The sequence below is a fragment of the Watersipora subatra genome, chromosome 10, assembly GCF_963576615.1.
Source record: "Watersipora subatra chromosome 10, tzWatSuba1.1, whole genome shotgun sequence".
NCBI classification, from domain to species: Eukaryota; Metazoa; Bryozoa; class Gymnolaemata; order Cheilostomatida; family Watersiporidae; genus Watersipora; species Watersipora subatra.
In genome coordinates this window covers 40059791-40079592 of record NC_088717.1, presented here as the reverse complement: position 1 = coordinate 40079592, position 19802 = coordinate 40059791, and the positions used below count along the sequence as shown (strand labels likewise).

At 33.8% G+C, this 19802-nt stretch overlaps 2 protein-coding genes across 3 annotated transcripts in view; both read right to left on the bottom strand.

Moving 5' to 3' along the window:
* Window positions 1-13056, bottom strand: part of LOC137406543 (uncharacterized) — a 52818-nt gene extending 39762 nt beyond the window's left edge. For both annotated transcript variants that reach the window (XM_068093141.1, XM_068093142.1), the window contains exons 1-2: window positions 12872-13056; window positions 9632-9715 (exon numbers count right to left, since the gene is read on the bottom strand). In XM_068093141.1, the coding sequence (XP_067949242.1) occupies window positions 9632-9669 (38 nt within the window). In that variant the 5' untranslated portion in view covers window positions 9670-9715; window positions 12872-13056. The remainder of the gene's footprint in view (window positions 1-9631; window positions 9716-12871) is intronic.
* Window positions 13057-14579: 1523 nt separating this feature from the next.
* LOC137405645 (prolyl 4-hydroxylase subunit alpha-1-like) overlaps window positions 14580-19802 on the bottom strand; it is a 30751-nt gene continuing 25528 nt past the window's right edge. The window contains exons 10-14 of the mRNA XM_068091971.1: window positions 19556-19712; window positions 17340-17396; window positions 16698-16766; window positions 16510-16606; window positions 14580-15148 (exon numbers count right to left, since the gene is read on the bottom strand). Of these exons, the coding sequence (XP_067948072.1) occupies window positions 15078-15148; window positions 16510-16606; window positions 16698-16766; window positions 17340-17396; window positions 19556-19712 (451 nt within the window). The 3' untranslated portion in view covers window positions 14580-15077. The remainder of the gene's footprint in view (window positions 15149-16509; window positions 16607-16697; window positions 16767-17339; window positions 17397-19555; window positions 19713-19802) is intronic.

Sequence of the window (19802 nt, the reverse complement as noted above, 5' to 3'; positions counted from 1 at the left end):
TTACTTATGACTCAGCCTCTAGTTTAAATCCGTATCAAATTACGACTAAAATGCATCAACTTGTTAATTACAATGAAAATAATACATTATCATAACTTTATACTGCCCTAAGCAAGCAAAACGCCCTATCTGAAAAGTTTTTCAAAATTCACTTTTTTTTGCTTATATGTAATTTAGGTTGAGATCTAACATGTCTCGAAATTTCATATATCTGAGACCACCAGAAATAGCACTTTTCACAATGTGCAAAACGCCCTATCCACATTTACCACACATAAAGTGGCAATCAAAGCGCTCTATCTGCAGATACAGCGTTTTGATTGGCCTGAACATACACAAAGTTGGACATTATGAGCAGCATTATGTAATCAAAGAGTATATAAACAAAGGGAAGCGAAACTGAAGCATATATATTTGGTTGTTTCAAGGCAGCTCATACAAGCTAGTGCACTTCTAAGTGCTCAATCTTATTGCTATATTTTTTATCATAATATATTTATTATGACAAGACGATATCTAAGTGACAAAAGTCTCGATTTAAAGATCCGACTCAGAGATTTGATGAAAAATTTGTTTTAATTACATGTCCATTGGAAGGTTTTGCTTTTTTAAAATACTGACATTATTGCACTCAGTTGTTTGCTTTAAATTATTTTTAATAAAAGCGTTTGATCTTTTTTAAACTACTATTTTACTTATTCCTTTCATTTCATGACATTTGGTTTGAAGGATACCTAGATCTTTGATCAGCTCTTAACTTTTGAGCTAAATATGGCTATTACAGGGTTTTAATCCATGTGTTGACTGGATGAGTAATAGGAATTGCAACATATATCATTTTGTTGACTAATTGCGGGTTAATATCAGAATTTAAACTTGTAATCCTTTGATAATCCAGTCATGGCAAATGGTCTTATGGCAAACTAACAATGAGAAACCAGTCCAATTAAGCAATCAAAAGGCCCTAACTGCAGTGATAGGGCGTTTTGATTGCCTAGTGCCAGCTTAGTAAATTGTCAATTTAAGCAAACAAAATGCCCTAAGTGAAATAACTCCTTTGATTTTAAAGTTTCACGAAAAAAAAATTCAGTAAAGATTGTTGGATATCTCACCATAATAAATAAAAAAAAACAACTAAAATACTGCTAATACTGATGCCAGGCTTGACCAAAACGCGTTTGTGCTTGTGCTGAACAATTTACAAATATCAAGATACAGCGTTTTGCTTGCTCAGGGCAGGTATAGTATAGGCTACTAATAATTCTGCCTGTTTGGTGCTACCAATCAGCTAACACTACTAATCAGAATAAAAAGCATTCATAATTATTTTAATGCTTTTTACAAAGTTACAAAAGTTAGGAGCATCGACAGAGTCACAGATATTCATCAATTGCTGGCTACTGTGCTATATGTTACCATAACTATTTTAATGTGTGTCGGTTAATCTCACAAAGCTACCCTTGTGTATAATTACAAAGTTATCATTTTATGAAAATTAGTAATAATTTCATTCTTTTAGCATTATAAAGTTGGGGTTTCTTGACCTTTTTAACTTGACAATATTACGATCTTGCAATTAAGGCAGTAAAATCCAAATCCAAATTAGCTGCGAAAACCTATGCATTGTTGTTTGCCGTCGCAATTTGATGACATGAGTAAGTTGCTTAGATATAGTATTTAAAGTGGCTCGCCCTAAAGGTCAAAAATGGCCACTACCGGTCTAACCTTTTGCATTGGTATTGAGGCGAAGTAAAATACTTTTTCATGATGCCTTTTCACCATAATATGGTACAATTAATTCAATGACAAAATTGGCAAAAGTAATATAAAACAATTGTGACAAACAAATATACCAATTGTGACATGATTAGTCTGTTCTTCTGCTGCTGCAAAACCCTAAATGGCTAGACGCGTGAAAAAAGCAAAATGTTTAGCGGCTACAATCTCGCTAGAAGGTTGAACTTATGTGATAAGTCTTTAGGTTGTGTAGGAATGAGAGGTTGGCTTGTTTCTTACAATCTATTTAATCAATTGACTAGCATGCAAGAAGATAGCAAGCCATGCCACATTAGGAGAATGAGTCACTTTAAGCACAAACCACAATTGCATAAGTACATAGGTCATTTCTGCTAGTGAGAAGACCTTGGAGAATAAGACCACATTATGCAATTCTGTGAAGATTTTATTACTGCAGTTATACTTGTGCTGCAATATTTCTAATAGAGTGAAAAGCAAATGAGCTGCCCAACCACAACCTCCTTCATTATAAAGTTACAAAGAATAGGAATAACAACAATAGCTTTCATTCGGAGGCTGAGGCTATTGAGAAGTAGAAAGTGAATTAGCTAAGCAGGCAATAGTAGAACACACATAATAAGAGCATAGGCATCATGATTGATGTGTATGCAGGCAATGAATTTATGTACAATTTCACTACCAAATATTTTAGTAAAGCTAGACACCTTTGGCTAAAGAGTGCTAGATATAGGTCAAAACAAGCCAGTGACAAATCTCATGTTATGCATCCTTGTTTGGACACTTTATTTCTAAAGTGTTTAATGCATTGGAAGTTTAACATAAAAGTGTGCCAAGAATGCACAAAGAACATTGACAGCAATAACTGCATAGTACTGACAGCAATAACTGAATAGAACATGATGTTTAATTAAAATGTAACATAAAAATAAACGTTTTATTTTGTTTTGGTAAGCTTGCAGCAAAAATGTTTGCTGTGCACATAAAATATTGTTTTGCTCCAAATACTTTACAAACAAGTAATAATAACTTTATTGATGCAAATTGTACTGAAATTATATTTGCTACGAGCACCAATGGAAGTCAAAATAAGTAATACAATTCTTACAGACCTTTTGAAAACAATGGCCCTTGCTGCTACAGAAAAGTGAGTAGACCCATAGGAAGAGAAGTATATGTTCTTATACTGCTAAAACTACTTTTGGTTCAGAAATGAAATTTGAAAAGAGCAATGAATTATTATAAGCATTGGCAAAATGTTTGGGATGGATAGGAAACAAAGCTGGGTATTGCACATGCTGGTAATTTAGCTAATGTAAATAGATTTCCTACACTACCTAATTGAAAGCATCAATGCAAAATCTAAATACATGTAAATACTTACTAGCCATAGTACAGAGTGACCTTTTAATGTTTGTCAACATAACATCCGTACCGCTTTGAGCATCTTGAAATTATATTAAAGTTGCTTTCATTATGAGCTCCCTTTGACATTTTAAAGTATTAAAATGGCCAAATACAAGTTGCATTTTCAGAGAACTTTTAAATTCAAGTCATATGCCACAAAAAGTTCCTCTGCGTTGTTTGTAGTATATTCTAAAAGTGCTAACACTACATTTGTTTTAAATTTTAAAGTTGACACAAATAATTGAGCAAATTATGTAGCTTATTAGTAAAACTTTTGTTAACATCAGCAAACAAACTGCATACATGCTGCCCGATACCGAAGGCCAAAAATAATAATATATATTGCTATTTATATTTTAACCAATAGTTTTGCAGTTTTGTTATTGTACAGCAATTTGTATAAAACCTACTGTATTTCAGGTTTGAGTAACTATGAGTTTTAGTAGTGTTCTGGCCCTTCCTATCGCGTGTTTTCAACATTTTGAGGTAATAATTAAAAGCCATGAGTTGAATTGCGCAACTTCAGCAGCATCTTATATATATATATCATTTACCAAACTCATTGTCTTGAATCATCAAAGTTCACTAAATCATTCAAAAGGAAATACATACACTTGTATCTCTAATTCTTTTATAGCTTTACCCTTTTACTGCCACCCATGTACAAACTAAGCTACCGGCCTACCGCCAGCCATTTCACCGAAAATTGCCAATTTAGCTTCATGATATGTACATGAAGCATGTATACTATTTTGTTTCAACTTCAAAGTTTATCTATAAATTTTTTGTAATATATTTTATTTTGCTAAAATGTTAACATATAGTGCTATGCAAAAATCAATGTACCTTCACTTTGTGCATTGCTAAAGCTATGTGAAGCTACAATCGCTACGAAGCTAAAACGATGCTCTACAATGTCCCTTACACTTAAAAAAACTATTATTTTCACTATCATCTGAGTCACTGCTGCTAATTTAATTATCTGTGTAATCACAAAAATCTGAATTTGAATTGACTATAGTGTCATCAATATACATGTAAGTAATTATATGTTTTCTGACTTGCGCGATACTTAACAAAACTTACACAAAAAATGTCCATTCTTATTTTGGAAATTCTCAAAAAAAATTTGAAACTGCTTGGTTATCTTAGACTAATATATTAGAGAAATATTCGAACCACACTGACAATACCATCAAAGTTTTAAAATCACCCGTTATGTTTTTAATGGATAATAAAATTAGGTGACCACGCAATTGTTGGAAAATTCGCAAAAATGTGCATAGGGCAGTTGCTGATAGATTTAGCATAAATTCGCATACGGTAGGGTAAGAGTAAAAACCAACCAAATATTTGTCAATCTCCTGCCTCTAAACATGATATCTCAAATCTGATAATTACTCTCAGTGTTGACTGAGTAACTAAAAGTGGTAATGGGTAACCATGGAAAACTATTCATTTTATATAATTATGCAATTGCTCAGCAGTTGCAACCATGACTCATAAAGACTAAGAAGAGCAATACTAAATCTCTTTGCTATGCTACATTCCTTTGATTGGTTTGCGCTATTTATATTATGTAATCTGCCAATAATAGATGAATAGAACACAATAGTGGCATAATGGTTTATGTAAGCGTTTAAATAATACAATGCCTGTAAAAATTAACAACTTTTCTTACTGAAGCTATGGCTATATCAAATTATTACACTAGTTTTTGGCTCGCATGTATAATGTGCTATTTTACAGCAACTTATTGCAATATCGCATACCTTTAATTTGATGTCTGCAAATCAGTCTTTGGTGTGGGCCATCAATGCTTCTCATCCAGCAGTTATCTATAACTAAAGCGTCATTGATTATTTGCAACTATACAAAGAAAAACTACTTTTGGGCATGCTGTTACATTCTTACGTCAGGTATACATTTGCTAGTTACAGTAAAACTTTGTACAGTATATTTTGTGTTGGTGAATTTTAAGTTTTGCTTATCATAGTGACTTTGCCAAAACGTCAAACTTTACTACATTTCAAAATACAACCTTACTGATATAATGTTTTATAGTTTGTAATCTATAATTATGTATATGTTAAAAAATATTATAAATTTCGGTAGATGAAACCTTGATTATTTTGACATATTTTTTATGCAAACCAATGTGTAATTAGCAACATACCTTTTCTAGAAAAGAACATCCAACTTTGTCTAATACTCTCTGCCATCTGATAAATATGCCATCTTGGCAATAATGCTTACCAAGTTTCTACAAAAATGAAAAGATAATTCAAGTAGCATAAACAGATATACAAACCAAAATGAATGCAAAATACACATTTTAGTTCACTGGTTAGGTTTTTTTTGGCAAACTTGAATGTCTGCCTCCTACTACTGAAGCTCTATAAAACAGCTAAGCTCTTAATTACTACACAATTACTACACAAGATTCAAACTAAATACTAAAAGTTTCACAATTCAAAGGCTGCATATACCCACTTACTTGCTTATGCCGATGCATGTACTACTATTACTTACAAAATCATAACTGAAATACGCAAACTCTCACTATTCATGATAACAATAATATAATTACTTTATGATCATGTTATTCTAATAACAGTTTTGACTGTTGGTAGAACCACATTAATAACGTTACTTATCATTATAAAAAACATCAAAAATTATAATAATAATAACTGAAAATAGATTAAAGTTGGAGAATTAACTGATTCACTAAAATAACTATTAATTGTCAGCTGGCGTGTCTGTGTTGATGTTACAAAACTGAACATTCGTGTAACAATAATAAAGTCAAAAATTAGTACTTTACAAAAAGTTTTGATTTTTTCCTTTTTGGTAATATAATGCTGACCTTTCTTGACTTTTCTATGCAGAACAATATCAGCAGTTGGATGACATAAACGGATGTAAAAATATATCAAACGTGTTCTATGCTACATTCCTTAAAAATTATAATAATTGAAACATACTTTTTTCACGCTAGTCCTATTTCAATATTAAATAAAATTTATACTGCTTTTCTACAACTGTATGTTTCAAGTAAATAAACTGTAAAATGACTAAAATAGCATGAACAACTTACCGAATGTGACTTGCTCCCTTACATGTAGTCATTCTGCTGCTACCAAGCTCTAGTAGACTACATGGGTGAAGAACTAATAGTCCTAACAGCCACAGCAACATTATAACAGTCACATCTCTCTAGCTGTTATATACTGTGGTTATACTTTTGCCACTTTACTTCAATAAATTTAAAAAATCAATTCTTCGACTAAAAAACCATCTCTCAGGTATTGCGTTTGGATGCAAAGTTTCAAAAAAAGATTTATTTTGTGGCTGGATGCAACGGCATCGAAAATATGAATTGTACTGATTATAGACTTATTTAAACTTTTACTACAGCCATGCTTAAACATCAGTTGAAACCATAATGTGCAATTATTGTGAATTTTCACAAAAAAGAGCAGATCAATGAGAAACCTTGCAAAAAAAGGGAGTGCTTAAATGGCAGTCTTGAAAACTATAAAGAGGGTCAGCAAATAAATTGTAATGTATTGTAGTTTGTTAATATACAACTTTATTTCTCAAATCTAATAAAGCTATCATGAATATTAGCAAAACTGACTGTATCCGACATATCTGCTAATTCTTTGTATTTGCTGATGCTTAGTCATAAACTTATTGCAATATGTTTTTAAATAGATTGTGCTATTAACTGAAACGATACCAAAACAGTTAAAAGTAAGAATGTTTTAAAATTGATATATGCCTCCTAGTTCCATATATAAGAGCCCCCTAGGGTTTATAATTTATTGATAGAAAATTACACATTTTTGTTGGAGTTGTCTCCTCTTTTCCATATATATGAATATAGATATATAAGGCGACTATGGGAATCATGTTTAAAATACTTCTATAGGGTTGTTAAGCACTATAAACACTGCTAGAATTAGGAGGCTCCCTGGACGCCTCCTAATTTTTCAGAGCCTCCTAACATGGATTATATATTGATAGAAGCCTCCTAGTTGGGAAATATAGTTCTATATATATATATATATATATATTTATATATATTTATATATATATATTTATATATATTTATATATATATATTTATATATATTTATATATATTTACATATATTTATATATATTTATATATATATATTTATATATATTCATATATATTTATATATATTTATATATATATAGATTAGATGAATGCCGCATTGCCTGGGTAATAAAAAAGGCTTTTGCACAGAAAATTTATTTTTGTTTAACGTATAACCACAGTTACCGTTCTAACTTTCAAATTTCATATCGTGAGAAAATTTTTTTGTGTTGTGCAATTCCAATAATATAAAATGAAAAAAAACTGTAAAGGTTTTCAAACTTTTTCCAACAGCTGTAATTTTTAAATTTCATATCATAAAAAAGTATTTTGTACAGTTGAGATAAATTAGAAGAAAAAATAAAACTGTAAATGTGTTTAAATGTAAATGTAAAATAATTAGCAGGTAATAGCTAAATAAAATCTGTTTTGCTATGATTATAATAAAAAATGATTTGGTATACAATTATGATTTTAATTCGTTTCAGTGTTGGCATCGTATGGTAAACATGTGGTATAGAGCGGTATAGAAACCCATAGTAATTATCTAATGCAAACACCCCCTGGTAAAAATCAGCAAAATTGTATATACTTACTGTACTTACTGTAAAAATTAACATAATTTAAGTTTAAAAATTAATATACTTACTGTACATATTAAAAATTAGCCACAAAATAATATGTAAACTAAAATAGCTATATTTACTTACAGTAACTTTAGTGTATTTAGTAGTTATGATCTGCAATATAATGTAATATTACAATGTACTTCGAGCAGTACATACCATGTGGAGTTCTTACTTTCGAAACAGACGTGTAACATAAACGTTAGATTTAACTTAAAGGAATTTAGCTTACTAAACACACTTGAAGCAAAGTTTTAGTGAGCATTTTATTGAACTAAACTTCAACTTTGTCATAGGCTAAGCTTTTATCACTTATCCGTTTTTGGCTTCGTTTTTACTATAACTCATAACAAATAACGCTGAGCTGAAATATCGAGCTGTAATATCTCTTTCAGGTGTTGTGGGAGAGATTTCGTCAAATAGCATTTCGAGCAAATTTTTGTTGATATCGTACATTGGAAATAGTCCAAGAAATTTCGTCTTCGCATGGTGAGAACGAAAAAACATTGTGTTCCGTACAGTAAGGCAATAAAAATGGTATAACAGGGGCATCACAAACCTGAGGGCGCTTATAACAGGGGCATCACAAACCTGAGGGCGCTTATAACAGGGGCATCACAAACCTGAGGGCGCTTTTAACAGGGTCATCACAAACCTGAGGGCGCTTATAACAGGGGCATCACAAACCTGAGGGCCCACTGTACTAACTACAGTAATTATTTAGTGTATTCAATTGCTAAAAGGATATACAGTATATGGTAAGAGTATACATATGGTAAGAGTAACAGTGTATGGTAAGAGCGACGGGTGTAAAAAGAATGGCTTAGCCTTGTGGTTGCACCCGCTTGTTGGTAGACTTGCGATTTGAAAGTCATGAGTTTAAATCTACTTCGAAGGTAATTTCTGTTGCTAAAACTTTGTCACGAGAACTGGACAGACAAAGGACAGACGCACATTGAGATAAATTTATATAATTATATAGACTAGCTGCACAACCCGGTGTTGCCCATCGAATAAAAAAGTCTTTGAACAAAAAATTTATTTGTATTTAACATATAACAACATTTGCCATTCTAGCTTTCAAACTTCATATCATGAGCAAAATGTTTTGAGCAGGTCAAATAAATAAAAGAATAAGACAACCATAAGAGGGTTTAGATGTAAATGTGAAATAATTAGCACGTAATATAGCTTAATTAAGTTTGTTTTACTACGATCACAAGAAAAGATAATTTGGTAATGATACAATTAATACGAACTGTGTGAGAAAACAAAATAAAAATTGTGAATATGTTAAATTAATAACAATTCTTGCATAGAAGTGCATGTGTATAAAAAGGTTAATGTTCCACCAGAAGCTATCCATCAAAAATTTGAATACGACGATACTGGTACCTCTCGATACCGGTACAAATGCAAAAATGAGATATCGTTACTGTCTTTGTCTGACCGAACGTAGAGATAATGACGAGGCTCTTCCCACGAAGACGATATAATTGTCCGCGTGAGAAGAAATGGCCATGACCCCAAATATAAAAATTGAACCTTACGAAAAATATTTCTCAACAGGGGCATCGAAACGTGTGGCCGCATTAGTAAAATAATTAGCGTGCGCTACAACAGCTATATCCATAGTTGGACGCACACACCAACACTGAGAAATAGTATATATATAGATGGCTAGAGGTCACTACTGCAAAACATAATAAAGCTTACACGTTAAGAGTCTGTTTGTCTTGATAGGTGAAAGCCATTGAAGTTTCTCTTGCAATATCTTCTCATGTGTCTCTTTTCGATTCACTGCAGGAAACACCAATCGTTATCAAGCACAAAGGTTTGTAGGCTGAACTCACATTTGAAAGTCTTTCCAATTAGCTGTGTAATAAATGTGAACATAACATTTATTTGCAAAAATATACAAAAAAATAAACACTGTTTTACCAGGGAGACAGCATAAATTATCATTTCCAGTACCCTGGCAGTCTAGTGTGCCATGAGAGATGATCAGGTGTAGTAAGTATATGCCCAATCATTCAATACTACCAGTGAACAATGAAGTGACATAAGAACATTTCTCTTCAATGTTAAAAGTTGTGCAGTTGAATCCCGTACAAAGCAAATCCCATACAAAGCAATGTTTTTCCCAACCGTAAACCATGACTTTGGATGAACAGAGCCTCTTAATAGCAAAGATTTACAGATCCCAATTGCATATGGCTTAAAGGTTGACTTGCAAACGAATTTTGTAATATAGTTTGTAATAGTTTTGTATAAAATCTTTCACCCACAAGAAACCAAGTTTCCTTAAAGTCAAAAAAGTCAAAGATCATAAAGTGAGTTGTTTTTTATATGTTGCTGCTGTGTGAAACTTTAATCTCTTAAAATGAACTTCCAATAATATATTGTTCTCATATATTCCGAATATATCTGTTTTTCATTATGTTTTTTTTTTCATTTAATTCACAACAAGGGGGTGCAATTATGCCTTCGTCAGTTGTCGTGTTGAAGTGTTGCTCTAGGAGCACGCTGCCAGATGTCTCTTTTTACATGGCATACTGGAGAGAGATCAGTCGGGCTCTCAAAAAAAAGCCTGACTGAGCTAAAAAATAAGGGATTCCTTTTGAAATCTCTTGTTTTAATCTATACAGAACCTCTCTTTGTATACTATACTCTCTTTGTAGGTTTTGAGGGGGATTCCAACCAATGACCGTTTTTGTAATGACTGCGATTAACTGTTTATTTTTGAGCTTTTAAGAGCTTGTAATCAAATTTCACATAGGTATTGTAAACCTACAACACAGCAGAGTAAGACATGGTGAACCTTTTGATACCAAATAACCGTAATGTAAATTTAGTTGCAAGTCAACCTTTAAGAATTTGTGAAAGCTTGCAAATCATTGAATTAAAATGAGAGCAGTTTTACAGTTTTTACTTCAGTGCAGTTGATAAAATATTCTGCAAACTTTCTATCCCAAATACACACTTCATACTATAAGCAGTGTATGTTTCTTTGTTTGTGCCAATGTTAAAAAATGCAAGTCTGTACTTCTGTAAGGCTTCCACACAATCTTAGCCTGGGCTCTCTAAACAAGCATACATTACTATGAGGCCTTCCTTACCTCATCATGAATCGAATAAACACTGGATGGAAGGAAGTGCTATATTTCCTAATGAGATTACTAATGGTAGTTTATTTACTGTAGGTTCAAATATGTGTCTGTGCTTTGAGTTACAGCCGATATTTAATGAGTTACAGCCGATGTTCTTAAGTAAACCTCTCAAAAAGAAGCCTGTCAGATTTCTCCAGTATGCCATGTAAGAAGAGACATCTGGCAGCGTGCTCCTAGAGCAACACTTCAACACGACAACCGACGAAGGCAATATTGTACCCCCTTGTTTCAAATTAAATGAAAAAAGCAGTGAAAAACAGATATATTCGGAATATATGAGAACAATATATTATTGGAAGTTCATTTTAAGAAGAGTCTAAAGTTTCACACAGCAGCCACACATAAAACAACTCACTTTATGACGTATTTAACTCGACATGGTTATTGCTTTGACACGTGATGTTATCACGTGCAATGAAAGACCAATAAAAAGGCTCAATATAAAACGTCTCGTAGCACTAGTTTATGACAAATACTTCGGGTTTTACCGAAAAGCCCTTATCAAATATAAATGGTCGCTACTTTACAGTTTCGTTTCGGCTTAGTCTAATCATCTAGTCATAATTTGATCATGTGATCAGATTATGACTAGATGATCAAAATAAGGGATTCTAACCTACGGTCGTTTTCGTGATGACGTTTGTTTTTGAACTTTTAAGAGCTTTTAATTGCATTTCCACATATTTTGAACCTGCAACACAGCAGAGTCAGACATGGTGAACCTTTTGATACCAAATAACCGGAATGTGAATTTTGTTTCAAGTCAACTTTTAATAATGTACGACAATCCAGAAAAGTTTTAAATTTGCCACTCTGGAACTTTGATATGTTTTAATATATAGTTATTTATTTTTTTAATCAGTTTGTCAAAAAAGGAAAGAAACATCAACTCCCATTGACTATTCTGTTAGTAATGTTCATTATTACTATGTTGCTGAAGTAAGTGCCTAAATACACTTACTTCGTCAAGTAGCCCTCATTAGACTTACCAATCGGGCACATGCACTACACTCTGCTCTCAACTGTATCATATAATATAATTTAAACAGCTGAATATTTCTGTATTTCTTTAACCACAGTGATTCTATGAATATATAAACCGTGTCCAATAGCTCAAGGCAGTTTGTGCGGGTCCCTGTGTGAAAGAATGTCTCGAGTATTATATTACAAATTTTATAGTATATGTGCTTACACTAAGACAAAGTTGATAATTTCAGACACTTGTCTACATAACAAACAGAGCAGTGTGATGATCATTTTTATAGAAATGTATTATACTGCAAACAAACTTAGCTTGCCAAGAACTAGACACATGTAAAATGTACCATGCAGTCATAGTACTGTAGTACATAGTACCATGTACCATGCATATGGTACACACTAACTGGTACTCATGTCAGTACTTACTGGTTACGAGTTCGCATCCATAAACAGCTTTTTACATTGTTATGTAGCTGAGAATACCCGTCAAATATATCCCATAACATTTATTCATTGTCGTACCTCACATTCTTCTCTTCTACGCAGTTCTTATATAGGTGATATTCAGGACTTTTCTCAGCAGCTTTGCTTTGCAAGTCATTGTTATTAGGTATTATTAATTCTAATATTATTACTCATTTGCATCATGTATTTAGTTTTAATTTTAATGATCTCTCTGATAGTACCTACATGCATTACGAGGAACAACAAAACTTTTACCTCTCTCTTCAGTAAAACAGTTGAGTAATGGGAAGATGAGACAAGGTTACTATCACACTTTATATAAATGATTTGTAACACTTACCAACAAGCTTGAAATGCAGTCAGCTGTTCTTGGCCTTTCCTAAGCAAGAGTTATTACATGGACTACCGGTATACACAGGTATCCTTCAAGGTATCACAAATTGTATAGCTTGGCTGTTAGCGTTAGATAGCGAAATTAAAAAGGGTTTTAGCGATGCCTACTAGCTACAAGTACTAGTTGCAGGCCTGGCTTATCATGTGAAAGTGGTATTTGGGCAACCACATCAACATCGGCGTATCAGCTTGTTTGTTCAGCCAAGCGAACCCCCAAATGAATCAACGCGGAAATCATCACAATATCTTACAGTAGTTTCCCAAATAATTCCACAAAATAAATCAACATTTTAGACAGCAGCAAAGATACAATATGAAGGTGTGTGTGTGTGTGTGTGTGATTTATTTCATCAAATATATAATACATACAATTGCAAACATACGAACAAGAAAACAAAGAAAAGTTTCATACAATTGTATATCAAGAATAAAACATAAGTAGAGATGATGGGGCCAGTGCGAAATAGCAGAGCTAACCGGTCGCAGGCCCGAGTCGACAGCATAAGGTGTAGACACTAATACTCACTAAGCCGAGCTAAGGTGGAGCCTTATCTCTGTTTTAAATTCACCAATAGGTTTTATTAATTTCAACGACGCTGGCAGTTTATTCCACATTGCAGACATCACAAAGTAATAGTGTATTTTAATTTTTTTAAAATTAATAATATTTCCTAAACATCAAAGCTCTTTTTATAAATACGAATACTTTAAAAATAGACAACATATCAAGAAGCTTTAAAGTAGAAAGCTGTAATTAGAAGGTAATCATATTTGTTGATGATATGCTACTAATATTTACAAAATTATCTAGCAGGAACTTGTTATTTCAGACTGTTTTTAAATGTTTTTTGAATGAGACTTATTTACATTGATCCATAATTTATCATGTTTATTTTTAAGTGACTTCTAAGGCTTTGTACTAGCTATGTTATACAAAACAATGTAATACTAATAGACAAATAACAATATTGACTATATGTCATAGCAAAGCTAGTATTCATAACAGCACCTATGCAAAAAGTGCGCAGAATTTAACCTTTTATCAAAGCTTGCTTGACAGCCTCATGAACTTGCTAAAAACTAGACGGAACAGAAACGAGGAGACTTTATAAAGCTTATGTCATTGCTCAACAGCTACAAGTCATATGCTGCTGTCCAATCAGTCCAGTCCTTGCCTTATAAGGCAAAGTATTCTAGATTTGGGTTATTAATGCATCTCACTTTTTGCTTACTTTATCAGGCAATGATGATTCTGGAGCTGTTTTATTGTCTTTAGATCAAAGACAATAAAACCAGTCAACCCAAAGTCCGCACTCTTACAAATGTATATCAACGCTACATCATCCAATAGAACTCTTTTTTGATAAATCACATGTTGTATATGCAGGCATCTCTCATGCGTCTGACTATGTTTTAACAATTTGGGCTATGGATGCCAGATCGGTGTTGGGAGGACGAGCCTTTTAAACAAGCTTATAGGATTATGAAACTTTCTCAGCTTATGGACCCTATTAATACGTATACATACAGAAAAGCGTTGTTCTTCTCTCTTCCACCTAGCGAAGACGCAGGGAGTGATTATATAACACACACTTGTTGTAGTTCTTGTATTTGTAATCAATGGTGATTCGGAGTGGCAATATTGAAAGTCTGTATAATAATAACAACCATTTATTGCGTGGTGAAATATGAAATAAAATATCTGGATTAATATTGGACAGAGAGTCACTGAGCATCTGATGAATACAAAACTTTAACATGTTCTGATAATGGTATGGAGAGTTGCGAGAGAACACAACTCCTACATATAAAGCTTAACCGCATCGAGCATAACATAAACTAACAAAAATAAAGATGAATTCAAATTCTAGAAGTAAAAAAGGCTAGCAGAATCAATAGTAATGACCTTTTGAAAGCCTGTATGTGACAAGAGGCTGTACATGCATGTGCTAGTAAAAAAGCAGATAGTTTTCAATGACAAATCATTGTTAGCAATGATATTACCTAGTCTCATTATTCAAAATATATTTTGCCCCTTAAACGGTCAAAATGCCAAACAACAATGAAAATAAAACCTAAAAGCATTGTGGGTCTGAATAACAATAGAAATGGAAGAAGAAACAATGCCCAGAGTTGGAACATTTTACAAGCGTTTACTCATGCTCATTGAGAGTGCAAGGTCGTCGCCATTCCTGCCCTATGATGTGGGTCCATTTGTTGGCAACTGGAGAGAAAGAGAGTATAATTACAGACATTTATAAGTTTAAGAAAACAGATATAGAAATTTAACGCTGAGTTTCTGGCCTTCATTGTTTGTTACACAACAAAACTGCATGTCGAAAATTGAAACAGTACCTAAATAAATTGGCATGCAGATTTATACGGCACATTAAATAAACATAAACATTTAAAAAAAACCAAACTTTCTCTACCTATCTAGAGCAACTCCTGACACTGTTCAGTTGAAATTGGGTTTTTCAATTCATTAATAATTCTAAGATGTTTTGAAATAATTTCATTATTTGGTTAAAATAAATAGAGCTTATTATTCTCAATCTTTAAACAATGAAATACAGCCACAAGTTAGGCCTTAAACGATAACTTATGTACATTTTAGAGTTCATGCAGAGGAACACCCATGGTTGGTGAAATAACGCTGCTGTAATAATAATAATGACGCTGCTGTAAAGGATTACACAAGACACTGAATTATCAGGCAGACCTGTCATTATAAATATTAAAGTGTTGCAAAATACAGCAACAAAAAATTTCAAATGAAATTACACTATGAGCATGAAAATAATAATGAATGAAAAATGAACAATGCAACAAAGGAATAAAGTACTGAACCTATTTGGAGCCAGACAATACAGGGCAAAGGAATAAAGTACTGAACCTATTTGGAGCCAGACAATACAGGACAAAGGAATAAAGTACTGAACCTATTTGGAGCCAGACAATACAGGACAAAGGAATAAAGTACTGAACCTATTTGGAGCCAGACAGTACAGGACAAAGGAATAAAGTACTGAACCTATTTGGAGCCAGACAATACAGGGCAAAGGAATAAAGTACTGAACCTATTTGGAGCCAGACAATACAGGACAAAGGAATAAAGTACTGAACCTATTTGGAGCCAGACAATACAGGACAAAGGAATAAAGTACTGAACCTATTTGGAGCCAGACAGTACAGGACAAAGGAATAAAGTACTGAACCTATTTGGAGCCAGACAATACAGGGCAAAGGAATAAAGTACTGAACCTATTTGGAGCCAGACAATACAGGACAAAGGAATAAAGTACTGACCCCATTTGGAGCCAGACAGTACAGGGCAAAGGAATAAAGTACTGACCCCATTTGGCGCCAAACAATACAGGGCAAAGGAATAAAGTACTGACCCCATTTGGAGTCAGACAATACAGGGCAAAGGAATAAAGTACTGAACCTATTTGGAGCCAGACAATACAGGGCAAAAGAATAAAGTATTGACCCCATTTGGAGCCAGACAGTACAGGGCAAAGGAATAAAGTATTGACCCCATTTGGAGCCAGACAGTACAAAACAGAGGAATAAAGTACTGACCCCATTTGGAGCCAGACAGTACAGGGCAACCCGCATGTTTTGTCATTGAATCTCCATTTCCATTCCTTTTCAGATTCCACCAGAAAGCAGCCGCCCCCTGAACAAAATAAATGACATGTGATTTTAATGTACTCTATAGCCAGCAACTGCATAGGAGGTTTAGCTAAAATACATATCATACACCTTACCTTTATTGGGGGTACCTTCACTCCAACCTTGGTGAACACTGTGTAACCACCTGCTGAGACATCTGACATCTACAACAACCGTGGTCTGTTATAGAAAAGTGAGATAGAGAACGCGTGATTATAATAGTTTTGCAAATTTTGATTACGTATGCATGTTTTCTCTTACGTCCCAAAAGCAAAGCATGTGCCACTTCAAACTATAAAACACAAGTTCAAAGTCAACTACACGAACAGCATTCAGCAGCAAGATTAACCACCAGTTGAGGATACACGCCACCAACAACATTTAATAGAGTCATGAACAGTATTTAATAGAGTCATGAGCAGTATTTAATAGAGTCGTGAACAGTATTTAATAGAGTCATGAACAGTAGTTAATAGTCGTGAACAGTATTTAACAGAGTTGTGCGCAGCCAACCCTGGTAGACAGACTATTTTTAAACAACCTCGAATATTTACAAAACTACTGAGCAATATGATCCCCTCGAACTCTATACATTTAAACCAATTGCCGCAGGTCCTAAGTACATTTCATAGATAACACACCATTTTTTATCTACGTGTATGTCAGACACTTCCAACTCACAGATCATATCTGATCAAGTAGAACATCATAAGGGGAATATACAAACAGACACTTACATAATATATCCAGGTTGCAACCCGATTTCCTTGTGTCACAGGAAATCCATCCACACCCTGTAAATATAGCCAGAATTAGACAGCAATACGAACATGTGAACCAAAGAGCTATAATGCAAGATATCCCTACTCCAGCATTACTTTGCATATAAATGAGCCAGCATTAATAATCACTTTATTTCATCTCCACAGTAATAACTTCACTAAAAATATTGTACAACTGGAACAAGAAGTTGTCTTACCCGTCTTCTAACACAAACATTAAGCATTCAACATGAGTTTGTTTATAAGAGGTCATGGATGAGTCATTTTGCTTTTCATTAAAATTTGCTGCTGACCATAGTTGCTAGTTGAGATAGTTTTTTCACCTGGACTATGCTAGCGGCAAATGTAAACATCTGCTCTAACTACCATCACCATTGTTAGGCTGCGAAGTGACTATTGTTACCACACACACATCAATGGTACGCATAAACAAAGGAATACTGGAGAAATACTTTCTGCGAGATGCCAAAAATCTACGCTCCACAAAAATCTGGAAAGTTCAGTTTCCTTCAGGAAGTGCAAAAAACCTTATATAAATTCTTGCAATCAAATGATAAGGATTTTTCGAAGTTCGCTGTAGGTTCATCCCATTTTATGCTATTCCTAAACTCTACTTTAATACCAGAAGCTGCAGATTTATCATGAGCTGAATATGGAAAGCTAGCCCACTGAAGACAGAAACTGACATATGATCGCGCTATTTTCTCAAGTAGAAAAATGATAAGCATTGAGGAATTTGAACACTTTTTAGCCGAGAAAAATCATACAATCACATCTAAGTTCATCACTTCTATTAATAGGTTGAAATATTTGAGGTAAAGAAAAGTGACAAAAGGAAGCAAGTGGATCAGATGTAAAACCGACATTTTTATCAAGAGGTTCATATTTAATATAGCTCATAATGGGTGATGACAACTTACCCCTTAAAATAGACGGCCAAGAGTTTTGATATAACTACGATATGATAAAAGTTTCTCCATGATAAAAGGATTTGATAAACGTAGTATACCAAATCTGGTATTGCCTCTTCGACACATTGGGAAAACATGAACGGTACATATGCCGGTGATCAAACATCAACATGTTTGTTTTTTAATCAAATAATTAGACTGTCGCTGAAAGGACTGCGCTTATATATGTTGCGAATCTCAGAGGTGACTACATACAGCTAAACTATAAATATGTTTTTATGTAGTGAAAACGTAGCGAAACACCCCTATATGGTGTTGCAATGCCACCATGGTAACAGCCGTGTCACTTTCATTCTGTCGTGATTCTGTGTTGCTGTTTGGAAGCAAAACCCTCGTGCGATGCGCCATCTTTAAGCCATTGAAACGACCTTACGACGTACTTGCGTGTGAAAATAGGTCCTGCTTTCCCGTTGTTTTATATGCAAAAATATGCCTTAACATAAGGCGTCGCACAACCATCACTCTCCTATAATAGCGCCCTATAGAAACGTGATCCGCTTGTCAGCCCAGCGTGGTGCTTAGACACTGACACACCCAGGTGTCGCTTGATGAAATCTTAGTATATCTTTCATAATTTACTAATAGGCCTCATGAGGAGTTGAGCTGATGCCATGCTTGGCGAGAAATTATTAAATCTAGCCAGTGATCTACATCGTATTTGGCATCCGCATATGAAAACCACTTAAAAAGATACGTGTGAATAACACAAGATGCCTAGCTTTTAAAAAAGTAAATTTATTTGCTATGCAAAATCTCTAGGATTAGCAAACACCTGGTCTAGCTGCATAAAGGAAGACAGCTCCCAAAACCCGGTCTAGCCGCCAAAAAGAAGACAAATTCCAAACACCTGGTCTAATTGCCTGAATAAAGACAACTTTCTAACACCTGGTCTACAGCGGTCTATAGGAAGAAAACTTCCAAATAGGCCTACCTGGTATCGCTGCCTAAAAATCTAGTCTAGTCTAGCTGCCTATTAAAATCGGAAAGCTTACACTGATTCATAAAATGACTAAATACAATTGGCAAGTTAATACAACTGACATACACAGCCATATCTTTTACAAAAACAAATATAATGACGAATAGAGATGCACCAAGCTTCACATAAGGTAATAGATGACATCAAATAATGAAATGCAAACAGCATCCGGAAGCCACTATGGTGATTAATAGACTCGGAATACAACCTAAACAACTCACATCACGAGAATGGTCATAGTGGGGCTCATACTGCCCTCCAATGCCATAGTTGACCACTTGTAGGCCCTCAGCCGAGGTCATATCAAGGTTGGTGATGGCAGATATTCTTTTGGTTATCGTGACAATAGCTTCATGGTATCGATCATAGAGCCAGGAACTGCAAGTAGTTTATAATGCTGTCAGCGTATAGATATATTGTATATATATATAAATATATATATAAATATATATATATATATCTATAAAT